The sequence below is a fragment of the Leuciscus leuciscus genome (genome assembly GCF_965113295.1).
Source record: "Leuciscus leuciscus genome assembly, chromosome: 9".
Lineage (NCBI taxonomy): Eukaryota > Metazoa > Chordata > Actinopteri > Cypriniformes > Leuciscidae > Leuciscus > Leuciscus leuciscus.
Window position 1 is genome coordinate 19775562 of NC_138733.1, and position 16285 is coordinate 19791846.

The 16285-nt window shown below is 37.1% G+C and overlaps 1 protein-coding gene across 1 annotated transcript in view; it reads left to right on the forward strand.

Annotated features, from left to right (window-relative positions):
* grik4 (glutamate receptor, ionotropic, kainate 4) overlaps nt 1-16285 on the forward strand; it is a 375294-nt gene that overhangs the window by 236594 nt on the left and 122415 nt on the right. The window contains exons 4-5 of the mRNA XM_082179353.1: nt 29-193; nt 9321-9418. Coding sequence (XP_082035479.1) covers nt 29-193; nt 9321-9418 — 263 coding nt within the window. The remainder of the gene's footprint in view (nt 1-28; nt 194-9320; nt 9419-16285) is intronic.

Consider the following 16285-nt stretch of genomic DNA (forward strand, 5'->3'; position numbering starts at 1 on the left):
TTCTCTGTCTCCTTGAACTATTTCCCAGCTGCCATTCTTGATGACCCAATGGAGTGTAGCCGTGGGGAGCGATTGGCCATCACTCTGGCGAAAGAAAGGATCAACCGTTCCAGCAACCGCTCCACCACAGGCAAACTGGAGGTGGACATCTTTGAGCTGCTCCGAGACAGTGAATACGAGACAGGAGAAACTAGTGAGTATTCATATATATTTTAACATTTCAGAGGTGCCCTCAGTAGTTTTATATTCAGTGTAATTTTCATACATAGCATCTAAAGAAATGTATTATATTTTAATATATTTTATTGAATAGTTTTATTTTATTTGTTTTTATATATTTTTTAATATATATATATATATTTATATTACAGTATATATTCAATTAAATAATATATTAAATGGTGCTTTTTTGAGACGTAAACATAAAAGTTTGCACCCTTGCATTTCTATAGATGAACAGGCAGTTATAAAACAAATTGCATGCTGTATTTGTCCAAGCAATGCTGTTAACCTCATAAATATGCAAATAAGAACATTAACCCAGATTTATGTGTCAAATCTCACAACCTTGCAGCCCGGAATTAATTACTAACCCAGAATAAAGTATGAATATTGGGAAATAGGGGTGGGCGATATGGCAAAAATATAATATGATATTCATGTGTGTCAGTACATTAAATCTACATATTCGGTCTTAAAGTGACAGCTGCCTAATAAACCTGCTGCCATCTGTGTCATTAATGACTGAATTGACTGTATAACTTCAGTAGCTTTAATAAGAATCCGTGTATATTTACTTCATACAAGTGAGGTCTATGTGTTTTATTTTTACATCTATTCAATTTCTTGAATACTACTATTAAATACACCTACTGTAGCTGAAAAATTAAAGCACTGTTTATTTTAAGTGAACCTTATATTGTATTTGTCCTATTATTTGTCATTTGCTTTTTTGTTTTTATATTTTATAACAAAAAATTAAATAATAAAATAAAATAAGTGAAATAATATTGGCCTAAATGGTCTGTCATTGTTTTTATTTTTTTATTTTATAACCTTAGGGGAAATAGTTTGGCTGTATTGCTCAGTGATTTGCAAAATAGTCTTAAAATCCAACATTAAAAAGAATTGTGATAAGATTGTGGATCGTGATCTTGCCTGAAAAAAAAATTGTGATAATATACTGATACGCATCTGAACTATTTACATTCACTTAAGATATAAATTACTGTTTATGTAAACCTTGTGTGTATCTGGCAGCGCAAGCGCAATAAGACGCGAAAGAGAACTTAAAGCCACAATATGTAACTTTTTTGCTTTAAAAATAGCAAAAATCACTATATCTATGTTATATATATTTTTTTAGTTGTGTACTTACATTATCCCGACTGTTTCCAACAACTTTCAAACCAGGAGAAATTTGTAATTTAATTCGAGAAACGTCCCGTTTCTTTATTTCCGTTTTGTCGCCGTCAATGGCGTCATATCCGCGTTGTCCCTGGTTTCCGCTCGTACTGCCATGGCAACCAGAGCTATGAACCAGAGCCCTCTGATAGTAACCAAAGCGACTGACGGTAGTTCGCAATGTCTATTTGCACGCTGTTGTTGTCTCGTTCAAACATTATGGACCATGGCAAGCAGACTTTGGATACAAAAGGAGAACTAAAACGAGAATCAATATCAGCGCGGTGTTTTCGAGATGCCTAGAGCTCCCATAGACAGTATATAAACGAGAGCTCCACGTCCGAGACTTCGACCGCTTCTACATGTACTTTATTAAACAGGTGAGCACATTTACATAAAACTAATCAATGTTACATAGCTCAACATGATGAAATGTTAGAATATGATTTGTATGTTATTCTAATGTTGATCTAGCTCACTGCTAGTCTCATACAGACAAACTAACACATACATTTCAACACATTCAAATGCAGTTTAGTGTGATAGTGTAATGTTAGACCAAGTGAAACAACGCTGCGTTACCTCACAAGTTTAATTTGTCTAATAAACTGACCTGTGACTGTGAGTAGTAATTCTGCACTCGCGTGTAACGTTAGTTCGGTAGAATGAAATGTCCATATTCCTTATGCGGGACTCGCGTCGCGTGTGGAGCTAATAGCTGTCTCTTAGCAATCCCGAACTGCTTCATATCACAGTCATGATAAAAGCATCGATGTATTCAGTCATCCATAAACATTATTAGATCCATAGATTAGAATGGTCGGCTTGACGTTGACGACAAGCTCCATAATTCTTAGCAAATGTTGCGTCATCAAACTACGCCTTTGTTATTGTAAATAGGTTAGCGACCCCTAGTGGCGAAAAATTCCATACTGTACGTTTAAGTACTTGCATGCTGTGTGACAGGCTTTTAGTGTGTGTGTGCTTCGGGTGTACATGCTCAGAAAAGTGTCTGAATAAAAACTTTAAACCTACCCTACATACTCCTGCGTTGCTAAACATGTGAAATGAATGTGTGTCACATTGTAGAATACTTTGGACAAAGCGTATGTTATAGCACAATACTACAAATTCTCTTCCAAAGCAGATCGTGGAGACAATTTAATCATTCATGATCTAGTTTAAAGGGATAGTTCAACCAAAAATGAAAATTCTGTCATCACTTACTCACCCTCTTGATATTTCAAACCTGTTTGACTTTCTTTCCTCTGTGTAAAGTCAATGGAATCCAGTGTTGTCTGGACCCCAACATTCTTCAAAATATCTTCTTTTGTGTTCCATTGAAGAAAGAAAGTCCCTCAGGTTTGAGTCCTCATGAGGGTGAGCAAATTATGACAATTAAAAAATGTGGGTGAACTATCCCTTTAACCAATTGAATTCAGGTCCATAATATAAATAATAGGAACTGTGATGCAGCCTTGTCTTATTCCATGCATTTGTTTTACTTTAGTTTGAAATTTTTTTCGATGCTCTTTGGCTTTAACTTTCACAGCTGTCCTTTAGCTTCACAACGTGAATAATGATCCCTTAACCGCGGGGTTTTATTCAGAGGTTGCAGGTATTATAATGATTCACAGGTAGAGGCAAATTGTGAAATAATTGTGTCCTCGCAACTGGAGGGCATTCCTCCTACAAAAAACATGCACTGAATACTTACTAAAAGAGCAAAACTTTGTTTTGTATTTACTTGAGCACATCTCTGATGTATTGTTTTCTTTTTTATATCTTATAAAGAAAAATCCAGGTAACACTTTATAATAACGTTCAGTTGTAAGTCATTTATAAGTGGTTAGTTAATGATGAACTAATAATTTACAAAACATTCATAAATGATTAGCAAGTGATATGCTAACATTTTATGTATGTTTTGTAAATACCGTTACAAGTCATTTACAAGTGATTAGTAAATGATTAACTAATCATTTATGAAACATGACTATGAATTCATAAATGATTAAGAAGTAATATGTTCATTATTTTATGTATGTTTTGTAGATTCAGTTATAAGTCATTTACAATTGATTTGTTAATGATTAACTAATCATTTACTAAGCATGACTATGCGTTTCATAAATGTTTAATAAATGATATTCCATTTTTTTTTTTTATGTTTTGCTCACATCAGGTGCACAGTGGTTAAAGACTCCATGTGTTTCAGAGAAGACAGCTGTCTATACCCTCACCAGTCAGCACTTACACTGCAGTACACACTACAGTGTTCAATGCCTGGTATAGATGTGTAAAATGCCTGGTATAAATGTGTAAACTATTCATCACTTAAATGTGTTACACATCATTTGTAGATTACCACTTCAAGAATCAATAAGGCATAAGATCTACGAATGTTATCTACGAATGATGTAACACATTTACAAGTGATGAATAGTTAACACTTTAGGGGATGTAGAAAGTGTTGTAAATGATTTATTCATGCGTTTACACATCATTGTGTTGAACACTGTTACTTACCTGTTACTAGTGATGTATGTCTCGAGACCGGTCTCGAGACCACTTTTACGTGGTCTCGGTCTTGTCACGGCCTTGACGGTCTTTGGTCTTGGTCTTGTCTTGGTCTCGGACCTCTCGGTCTTGTCTAGGTCTCGCTGTCTCAGACCGACATAGTGGTCGGGGAATTTAGCAATACAATCCTACAATATCCACGATGACACAACGTTCGATAATGCAACATTATTACCCGAAACGGAACGGATTGAAGCGCGCGTCCGAGTGAAAGTTCGGCGTGTGCGCGAGTCACACCAGAAAACACTTTATGATCGCAGCGGCAACGAGCACTTTGATCACTTGATTTAAAAAACACATATCAGTGACATGATGGGTTTTAACTTCATTCAGGAGATTTTGGGTAACTGCACAACTGACAGATGACTTTGAGCGCACCGCCAACGGTGTGTGTGTGTGTGTGTGTGTGTAACCATAGCGACAAAACGACCACTTAAGCCTATAATTTCGTTTTTAAAAATTGAATTATGTATTTAAAAGTTGCAGAATGGATTCATTTGGAGACTCCGAAATCGGCAGAGATAGGCAGGCATTTGCTTAGATGAATTTGTGACTTTGATATCTGTGTGTGTGTGTGTGTGTGTTGTTTGATTACAGTATTGTATTTAAGATGGTGTTAGACTAAATAAATGGTATTTTAAATATCATCTGCATATTTCCGTTGTGTTGACTAAACATTAGGCCTAATCCAAGTTTATAATATTGTATCTTTAATTTGATGTTACGATTTCATCTACACATTAAGTATAATTTCAATTGGTTACATATTTCTCATTCTTTAGACAGTTGTTGGAGGAGCAAGATGGTGTTGGAGGTGTTTGATGTTTTGTCAGATGAACCATCAGTACCAGTCATGTCAGTCCTCAACAGTACACAAAAGTTAAGGGAGTCTCAATCCTCTAATAGTGCAGTTACAGCCGTCATGCAATTGCTACACATAGTTGATCTCACCCAGTCTGCAAAAACATTTACAGTGAGCTCACAGTCACACACATGACATGGTCTGTCTCTGTATTGTTCTGCCTGTGTAGTTGAAGTAATACCGTCTAATATGTAGGCCTATTGAACCCTAGTATGCTGCTGTTCTTGAATTCATACAAGTTGCTTAGCTTCAACACTAGTCTGTTTTTTTTCCCCTCCGGTCTCGACTTGGTCTCGGTCTTGGTCTCGACTTGGTCTTGGTCTTGACTTGGTCTGTCTTGGTCTTGGTCTTGTCTTGGTCTCGATACCCTCTGGTCTTGGTAGTGTCTTGGTCTCGGTTTAGGCGGTCTACAAGTCTACCTGTTACAAATGATCTGTACGTGTATACAAGGCATTTACAACACTTTCTGCACCCTCTAATTCCTACATACATACAAAAAAATAACATTAGTTAATCATTAACTAATCAATTGTAAATGACTTGTAACTGAATCTACAAAACATACATAAAATAATTAACATCACTTACTAATCATTTATGAACGCATAGCGATGTTTCATAAATAATTAGTTTTACTAATCTTTTGTAGATGACTTGTAACGGAATTTACAAAACATACATAAAATGTTAGTATATCACTTGCTAATCATTTATGAATGTTTTGTAAATGATTAGTTCATCATTAACTAACCACTTATAAATGACTTACAACTGGAAGTTATTTTTTTGTAACTTTTATAAATGCCTTGTAAGTGCCTATATACATGCATAATTAGTGTGTCTATCAGTTTCATCTTTCCATATGTTCTTGGCTGGTAGCAGATTATTATTATTATATTTTTTTTTTTAAGGGACCATTATGTGATGGCAATTCAATTAACCTGTCATACTTATGATCCTCTCTGAGTCAATAGGTATGCAGGCATTTATTAGAGCAATTTTAGTTTCCTTGGATATGGGGAGGTCACTCTCAAAGACCACCAAATACTCCATAAACGAATTAACACATTAGAAGATGGTTTTGTCAGACATATATTATTTACACAATTAAACTCCAATAAGAATTGATGTTCATTTTGATCTTTATCAATCTGAATGGCTTGCTTATTTGACAAATGTACTTACTTGATTAGTGTATGTATCTGCTTTAGTGTATTTATTCTGATTAGTAACATTTATTTTGGTTTTACATTTTTGCATAATCATTTATTTATTTAAATTATCAGCAAAACAATTTAGGGGAAAATTTTGCCTGTATTTCCTTTTGCTTTAATGACCGCAGCAAGCAAGCAGCATGAACTCCACAAGTTTTTGTAAAACCTGATGATTATATGATCCAACATGATTTGAGATGATCAATGAGTCACATAATCAAAGTAAAAAAATATCTTATTTGATTAGTGACCTAGAAATTGTGCCGAATCTCAAACATACTATATTCATTATAAAACACAACATTTTTGTTTTAAATTTTACAAAATCATAATTCTGTCTGTCTGTTTATTTCCTGGTTTAAATTCCATTTTGAATCCGGGCTCAGACTTTTGAACTTCACTCTGCCTTTAAAATTGAAACCGTCAGTCAGCGGGTTTCAAACGAGTAGTGCTTTTACTTTAACAGCTGCCAGTCAATCTCTGTGTGCTTTTCTTACACTGAGGCCCTAAATTTAATAATGCTTCCCTTCCGAATCCTGAATCAAATATGGTTGGGGAGAAGAAAATAGGTGATATTAAACATGAATGAGGTTCATTGTTTTCAATGAAACTATACGGCACTAAAGTCAGGAGAAGACGAGCTGTAAATTAAACAATCAGAGCTGTTGAGACAGGATGAAGAGCCACTTCTGGTTTCCCTGCATGGGCGTATGAGGCCGCACCATTAAAACACCCCTCCTGATAGATATAAACAGCTGTCTCTCTCTCTCTTAGGTTGCACAAACCTGCTAATTCGGCATTGTAGCTTGCAGAATGCGGGATTGAACTAGAAACGGATCAGTGACACTTCCAGGAAGGGAGAAATGTCACACCGCCGGTACCTGCACTACTATACTAACATCTGAAATCGCTGAAGCCTGCATCTTCCCACATCCCACATTGTGTGTGGTCTGCATACTAATATGTGCGATCTGAAGTGAACAGAGACGTATCTATGGTGCTTACTCAATCCACATGGATTCATTGTCCTTTTCCAGACCAGCCGTGCAGGAGGGTCATGCCAAAAGATGAAACTCTAGTCAGTCATAACTGTGAATCACCTGACCCCCCTGACTCATAGTACACACTAGGGTTAATAACTACTTGCCTTGTGATCTGTTCATGCAAGACAATAGAACAGATGTGCGTTGCTCAGATTGCTGTAAATAGATTAAGATGACAGTGTTAACAAACTAAGTTACATAATGCCTCATTTTTTTTCTAAAGACTTTTCAGAACAACCAGGACTTTTGCCAAGGTGTCTGTGTTCAATAGTCAGACACAACAATCCATGGTGCTTTACTCAATGCCTCTAGATTATCAGTAAATGATGGAGAAAGTGCTTCTTAATGCATCATTTATGCAATCAGATCTAGGTGGGGCTTTTAGTTCATTTAAAAAAAAAAAGACATCTATTAACATCTAAGTTAATAAAAAAAAATACATTGTTTAATGGAGTTTAATTACCAGTGAAGCTCAAGCTTTATTATTTGATATTTCATCATATGTCCTTCAAATAGGATTTATTTTGTTAAGTTCCAATTTGCACTCTTTCTAGGTCACTAATCAAATAAGATACTTTGTGACAGTGATCATGTGACTTTTTGTACAGACGGTCAGATGTTCTTGCTTCCATTGAAGCTCAAGATGCTCTTTGGATAATTTTTGGATCAAATCATGCTGGAGAACATGATCATCAGGTTTTACACTAACTTGTTGAGTTCATTTTCAATTCAACTTTTCACCAAAAATTATGCTGATAATGTTATTTGTGGGGAAAAAATCTCAGACTGTTGAATATATGTTGCATACTGTATGTATAAATAATTGTAACAAAGGTAAGTTATTGGAGTTGTTTGCTGGAATTTGATTATCATTGAAACTGAGGGATAGTGGCCCTATCGTACATTAATAAACGTTCACTGAAAGGTTCTTCTATGGCATCACTGCAAAATGCCCTTTTGGAACATTTATTTTATATTATGTGTATGTCTACAGCCATGCAGTAATCATATTAATGACAATAAATCATGAGATTAATTGTATGTAATTCATTATTACAAACAATTGAAACCCCTATTTAGAGGAATAACAATGCATCTGACTACACAGCAAGGTTGACATGAATTCACGAGGGCATCTGTCCTGCTACATTTGATTTCCAAACTGAGAACAGTTGACCTGCAGAATTAACACTAATGCACTCACTGTAGCAGTGTGTAGTGAGCCTAAAAATGCAGCTCATCACCATTGAGGGCAGTGCGGAGATGTGCTTGCAGTTTATTATGGGGGGACGAGTAGCAGAGGTTTCCACATGTGTCTTCATTTGCATTGGTTACGATGGGATTGAGTTCAAGAAATATCTCCGTCTGCTGGTGCTTTGTAATAACATTGTTTTCCGTATAGACCCCTCCTTTTTCCTTTTTCCCCAGCACACCCTGCTTAAGTGGTCAGAGCACCAATATCTAGCTTATACACTACACACACTATCATAATTAAAACAGAAAGAGATTATATACCCATGTGAAATGACGCTCTGTTAGAGTTCAGACCGATGACCTGTGCGTGTGCTGGAGAGTCAGACACAAATCTATCTCTCACTCCTCCTCCTGCACCTAATCGCAAATATAATTTCAGGACACACTTCACTCAAAGGTCAGTTAATAATAAAATGTAATTTTGTGTGAGAGACTGAAAAAGAGCAGATTAATAAGAGTGCTAAGCTTCAGATAGGCTATATTTTGATTATAGTGAGCTCTTTAAGAAGCTCCCTTAAAAGGGAATTATTTGAGTTTTGCTAGTAATTTCAGAACAGATTGAATGGATACCAAAGGGTCAGGTTTTGGCTGATTAGCATGGCCCATTAGCCCCTGCTGGTAGATGCAGTAACTGCACCATCTGGACCCAAAAAACATATTTCTCTATTGAAGGTCGTTCCGAAGTAGCCATGTAATGGAATACATCTGTTTGCAAGCCACATATAAATTGCAATTATATCATTATACAGTAGTAGATGAGTGCCTATTAAACATCACCTGCGCCAGCCAGACAACTGGCATTGAGACGAATGGGTATGACTCTTTGTACTTTATCTGGGTATTATAGACTTCCATCCTTGAATGAAAATCGGGGAGCAGAACTCTTGGCATCTTGCATCTGGCTTTCCTTCTGTTCTCTGTCTGTAATAAATGACAGTTGGTCTTTCTCTTGCCTATTGACAGTGTGCCAGATCATGTCCAAGGGGGTTGTGGCGGTCCTGGGCCCCTCTGCCAGCCCGGCATCCAACTCCATCATCAGTAATATCTGCGGTGAGAAAGAGGTGAGTGCTGGCATTGGCTCTCTTTTGTCATCAGTGCAACATACCAAAGCCCAGATCATATTATCAAGTAATCATTCATATCATTACTGTAATGACCAGAGTGTTCAGCAACACGCTCTAAAAATTATCCCCAACCACAGCGGATGAACAGAACGACCAAACAGTGAGTGTTATGCTATGACTACAATGTGCTGCTCTAATTAATAAATACATAAATGATTATTGACACATCGTGCTCAGCAATCCCACTGTTCTGAAGTCAAACTTTCCTACAAGCATTTGTTCTGCCGTCGGCAAACATGAAGGGGGATGCGAACAGACAAAGTAAATTACTAAGGGAAGAATTAAATAACGTGGATTAACAGAGAATTTATATTGATTAATTGTCGCCTTGCAAACAGACTGAATTGTTTGGAGCAGTTTCTCACTCCGTCAGACAGTAAAGGGAAACTTTTGAACACAGAGAACAAAAAGAAAGCTGGATGAAGTGGAATATTTATCTTCAGTTACTTGAAACTGCAAACTGCAAATCTTAATTCCAGTTGTCATATGTACTTTAATGTATAGATTCATCATCATCATCATTGGTCGGGTCCCCTGGTATGGAGTTCGACAATATGTTTACTAGGGGCGACCCCGAATAGTCGAAGATTCGATGCTTCGATAGGAGGAGCCTGATTCGACTACCGATCTCACGGTCGAATCTTCACAGAGGTGTTATGAAACGAGGATCATGCCACTTTGGCTATATGAGGGCGCTCAATGTCTGATTTCACATAGAACTACCGGTTTTCTGTCAATACGTTAATATTCATTCTATTATGATAATTCTGTATATAAAAATGTGCAAAGAAAGAAGCTTTTAATAAATATTTTTTAACGTGCGTGAATAAATCCAAACACCCCGTGACAGATTTAAGTTTCACTTTCAATCCGTGACCGACAGAGTAGCGTCTTGGCGGCAAGGATTTAAATCTTTAACAATGTCTGGGATAAGAAAATCTAAAGTGTGGATGTACACCATCAGAAAGGATATTCTCCAAGGCTGGATTTAGCATCAGGAAAACCATGATCGCACTTCTGCCGGCCAACGTTAACAAGTTGGTTTTCCACGGGACATTCTAAAATGCTTAACGTGAAAAAAAGCTTTTAAAACGCTTAAAAGGCACTTTAACGTGGCTTAATGCATGTACACAGTACACACTTTATTAAGAAACCATACTATGTGCAGATAAGCAAATGAACCTAGAATATGAACGCAATGCGTTCCTCCTATAGAAAAGCGTTTTCTTTACATAATTTGATATTTTAATTTAACTATTTTAGGAGATTAAGTCGTAAAAGTTTTTCACGTTAAGTGTTTTAGAATGTATTTTATCCGCGTGCACAATTTGAAAAGACTCCAACGAACACAGACAGAGTGAGAGACTGGATTTGTTCTCTCGATCAGGTAGGGTACAAGTGGTTTCAAAACTTTTCAGCCCGTTCTAATTTGATTTTTGGATGCTGTGAACATTTTTAGCTAAAAAGACTGCCACTCCAGTTTAGCATTTATTGTTGTTTCTGCAGTTAAAAAGACAAAGTTTAAAATTCTGGCTACTATCGTTATTTTAATAATTTCTTTATTTTAATTTTATTTATTGATCTGTCAGGGTTATCTAATCTAACTATTTGTGGCTTGTGTTTTGAATATATGTTCCCCTGCACTTTAGGCATTTTGCACACATTTGCTCCTCATTTTGTGACTTGATTCTGATTTATTTCTTTTTGTATTTTTATTTATTAGAAAGGTATATTCTGTTCTAATTTAATTTAGTAAATAATTGTTTATTTTTTCGGTGCATCGATGTTGTGCTGTACTTAGAGCCTGCTCGCACAGGTAATTTAGCCGATTTAATTTGATTTGCATGTGAAATGCAAATCCTGTCTGCAGTGTTGCCTTTCTGAAGTTATTTATGTTATTTCTAAGTTTTATTGATCCAAAATGTTTTTATACATTTTCTTCTATATCTTTGTGTGATTTTCTGTACATCGCGGCTTTGAAATGTTAAAGCCCCGCCCCCAGCCCCACCCCCATACACATGATTCGACTATTAGTCGACTATAGGCAAGACTTGACGATTCTGATTCGACTATGAAAATCCATAGTCGGGGACACCCCTAATGTTTACACAATTCTCTATTCTTGGCGATGCTGATGATCACTTTTGTTTCCTCTTCCCTTTCGACATGGGTGAGTGACTGACTGCTCTTCGCTGCTGGGAGAGCTATTTGATTCCGGGCTTTTTGGCTTTTGTTGTACCCGTCGATATAGATTGTTCTTATCACTGACTTCTGAGTGATAGATGGCGTAGATGTGGGCTGGTTCGTTCTCTTCCATGCGAAGACAGTGGCTCACGAACTCTAGCTGTCGCTTGCGGATGGTCACGCTGACTGGACGTTGTTTGGTCAGTCTGTAGAGTTCCTCGTTTGTCATATGGGAGTCTGCTTGTCTAATTCCCAGCATGGTTCGGTAGCACTTTCTCGCAAAAACACATCCAGTTCTTCCTCTAGAGCTTTCGTTAGAACCCATGTCTTGCAGCCATAAAGCAACACAGATAAGCAAGTTGCATTAAAGAGCCGAGTCCTGAATTCTATCATTGGCTTGGGTGGTGGAGCGGTGAGCAACTTTTTTAACTTGGTAAAGGCCACCCATGCAAGAGAGATACGATTTTTGACGTCTTTCTCCGTCGATGTGATGTAGGATCCAAGATACTTGAATTCGTAGACGATTTCAACGTCCTTTCCGTTGATTAGTAGATGTTGTTCATTGTCACTGGCAGCATTCATTTGCACTTGGACAGTCTTCTCCTCGTTTAATTCTAGTCCGACTGTGCCAGCTTTTTGTTGTAGTTGGGTGAGCTGTTGTTGTGCCCTGGTGAGATCATTTTCCAGGAGTGAAATATCATTGGCAAATGCTAAATCGTTAAGCTTGCGTTCGGCTCTAGATTCTTTGGTTATTGCTGTACTGCGTTGCGGTCTCGTATTACTCCTGGGCGGAGGACCTTTACGTGTAAGGTATCCGAAGCTTCCAGCAGATAGCCTGGAGACGTAATCTATTACTATGATGAATAGGAACGGAGCTAAAACGTCGCCTTGTAATACTCCATTTGTGACAGCGAATGGCTCTGAGAGCTGGCCCTCCAAGTACACCTGGCTCGCCGAACCGTTGTTCAAGACTCTGATAGCATCAACAATCTTTTGTGGGATGCCGTAGTGTTGCAGGATTGCGAACATCATAGGTCTGTCTGTTGAGTCAAATGGCTTCTTGAAATCGACGAACGTGATGTACAAGGGTAGTAGTTGTGCTCTTGCTCCTTCGATGACTCTTCGCAGGATGTGGATCTGCTGTGTGCAGCTGCGCCCGCTCCTGAAGCCTGCCTGTTTGTTTCTGAGCAGCTTGTCGATTGGATTCTGGATGCGGTTGAGGAGAATGCGATTGTATATATATATATTGCGAATGTATATATTAATGGATAATGTTGTCACAAACCCCCCGATTCTGTCTAGTGCAGGGGCTGATGTGATATTATATTTATATTTTCTTCTAAAGTAGCAGTCAGAGGAATATATTACTATCACACAGGTAATGAATAATGCAGCTTGAAACAAGTTTACTGTGCGTACTCAACTGACTAAGCATCACTCCTTAATGTCTTCATAATTCATAATCAGTGGCAACTCGCCTTCCAAAGTGAGCAACGAGCATAAATATTCATAGTCACATCTTATAAATGACTGCTTAGGTCATAGATGAGGGCTTGTGTAATGAAAGTTTAAACTTTTACATCAGCTATAATACACCTCGATGAATATTTATAATGCTGACATTTTATTTGTTTTCAGGAGCTGTTATTTGTCTTGTCTCTGTGTGATGCAGGTCATGGTTTGGTTAGCGCTGCGGAGGTTGTTTAGCTGATTTGGGATGATGAAATGGGGGGTCAGATACTCTCTGTCCTCTGTGTATGGGGAAAGGTCATTGTGCTCCTGTTATTGTATTTAAAAAAAATGGTATGTCTATCTCTAATGGTCTAAAGGGAGGAGGGGTCATTTGTATGTGTGTGTGTGTGTGTGTGTGTGTGTGTGAGAGAGAGAGAGAGAGAGAGAGAGAGAGAGAGAGAGAGAGAAAGAGAGAGAGAGTCAGTGAGTGCAAAACAGGAAGGAGTTTGGAGTTTGGCAAGAAGATCTATGCTTCTTCAGGATGTTTGAAGGGATGATTTCAAATGTAGGTGAAACCAGGGTTAGTGGGTGTCTGTGAACGGTATGTCATGGACCATTAAGATTATTTTGCATTATATCACTATTTTCATGGAGGTTATCATAATACCTACTATAATTACTTTATTTTACTTCATTAGGGTAAAAATGACAATTACATTTATATTAATACAATTACAGTTAATACAGTTAGTAAATACAGTAATACAGTTTTATATATTAGCATTAAAAATTATATATAAATAAAATATTATTATTATTATTATTATTATTAATGGGGAATGGGGGGTGTACTGAATTGTCCTAAATATGTCACAATGCAAACTTAATGGCTTTAAAATATATTTCATATTTTTCTTTAAGCAAAATATAACCTATTTCTTCTTTTTTATATTTTGGGGTGGAATATGACGTTCTTCACAGGTTTCGTGAGATTCACCCTTGTACAATTTAATTTACTTGTTCTGTATGCAGACACATGCAGAACATATTAATTTCCCCCAGTGTGTTTACACTGCCTAGATTGCAAACTTGCATGTTTGTAATATGTGAGAGGTCTATATCGTTCAGTTTGTATTATCTGTATTTCTGTACAAACAGCTGCTCTGAGACTGACAGTTCGGCCTGAAGATAGAAGGAAGGTACAAGATGAACCTGTAGTCGTTTCATTATCACGACTGCTCAAGATGTTCTTTCACTCATGTAATGCAATGATGGAGTTTCCCATCTGGCTTAGAAAGAAAAGACAAATCTGCTGTGAGGGTCTGGAGTGTGGCTTTTGACTTCTCTCATTATTACTGATAAATGTTTGTTCACAGCATGCTGTCACTTTCCCTTCTCAAAGAACTTATTTTATCTGACATCAAGTGATGGTTGTTGTAAAAACAGATAATGTAAACAGTCTATGTGATTTCGCTTCTTGTAAGTTAAGAACAGGAATCGTTCGGCAAACGAGTTGTTGACTGTAGTCCATGTGTTTCCCCAGGGACCTTGAGGTTCTGCTATAAAATTACGTAGTTATTCAAGTCAGTCACTAGAGAAAAAAATGTACTTGTAGGACAAAAAAAAAAGGTGAGGGGAAAAGGGGTTTTCCTCTAATTTCTCATAAATATGAATGAGGTGTTTGTAGTACAGAGAGTGTGGCAGATGAGAGCTTCAGGAGCCACTACTGTAGCAGCACAGCTGTGCTTAAGGCTGAGGCCTTTGAACCTGAATGACACGCGTATGGGATCTAGGTGAGGGAGAAAGGCCCGACCTAAACCCCAAAGCAAAACAGGCAGAACTCTCTGTGAAGCCTGCTGAATACATTAATATAAAAATTTCTATTCACGTGTTGAAATTCAAGTCAAATTGTTGCACCTTATGGGCACTCTGTGCCACTATAGTGATGCTGATTTTTATTCATCATTATTTATTCTGTAATATTTGTGTAGTTTTTCAGAAATATTTTTTTTTCCCCCATTTGCTTTGCATCTGTTGAATGTGAAATACAGCAGCGGCTGGAGGTGTGGAAATCTAGGTTTTATAAACAAGGGTTTGTATTTGGACAATTTTAAAACAAGAAATGTTACGTTATATTACTTGAGAGAATTATTTAACAGTTTTTGTATTTTTACAAATTTAAAACGTTACATTATGTTTTCAGCTAAATTAATTTTCATAAACATCTAGATTCATGGCAAGTTTATTCAAACATGCATATAAAATTAAATAAACCGTAAATAAGCTTCTCCCTAGTGTTTTTTTCTTATTTTTTATATAGGTAAAAGCAACGTTAATTTGATATTTTTTACTTAAAATAATAACCATAACTTTTACTCCACAAATCCCAAAACATTATTGTGTCCACAAACCCCTCATTGACTAATAGACACAAAAAACTTTGCTATTCAACATAATACAATGTTATAGATCACTATTTTCCAGAGACACAAAATTAGATCAATTAACCTTCAAACGGTTTTGACTGAATAATTGATTCAGGGGTGATTCTTAGGCTCAAACAGAGCCTGCTTTAACGTCACTATTTTTTAACTCTTATGTTATTGTTGCGTTAACTTCGACAGCCCTGAATTCAACAAAAGAGAGATTTTCTTTGCACACAGTATGAGTTGCAGTCTGACACATTTTTCCACAGGATATAATCTGCCCCTGATCATCAGCTGTTGGCCAATAGTGAAAATAGAAGCATTTTCACTAGTGGTTTCAGATTTTTGGACCCCACTGTATAATCAAATTATGGTAAGCGGTCATCTCGGTTTGCTGCAGTCTCTCAGGTTATCACTGATTGATTACATATTAAATTAGGATTACTCCACTTGGTCAAGCATGAATAATGAAGTATAAGCAGCGGTCCACAACAGGGAGCCACACAGGAGCACCGGTGTGAGATTAAGCCAGGAGACTCTACCTGGAAGCTCTGTTTATTTGTAGCTAGGTGTCTTTTTTTGGCGGGCTATTTTGGGCTAGACTTCGTTCCAGGCTTGCCAGTATTTGAAAGTGGACCTAGCATGCTGTGTTTGATCCTGAATGCTGTAATTTTGCTAGCTATCAAAGCTTCAGCCCACCAGGAGTCTTCATTTACGGCAGTCACTCTGCAAGAGCTGTTTT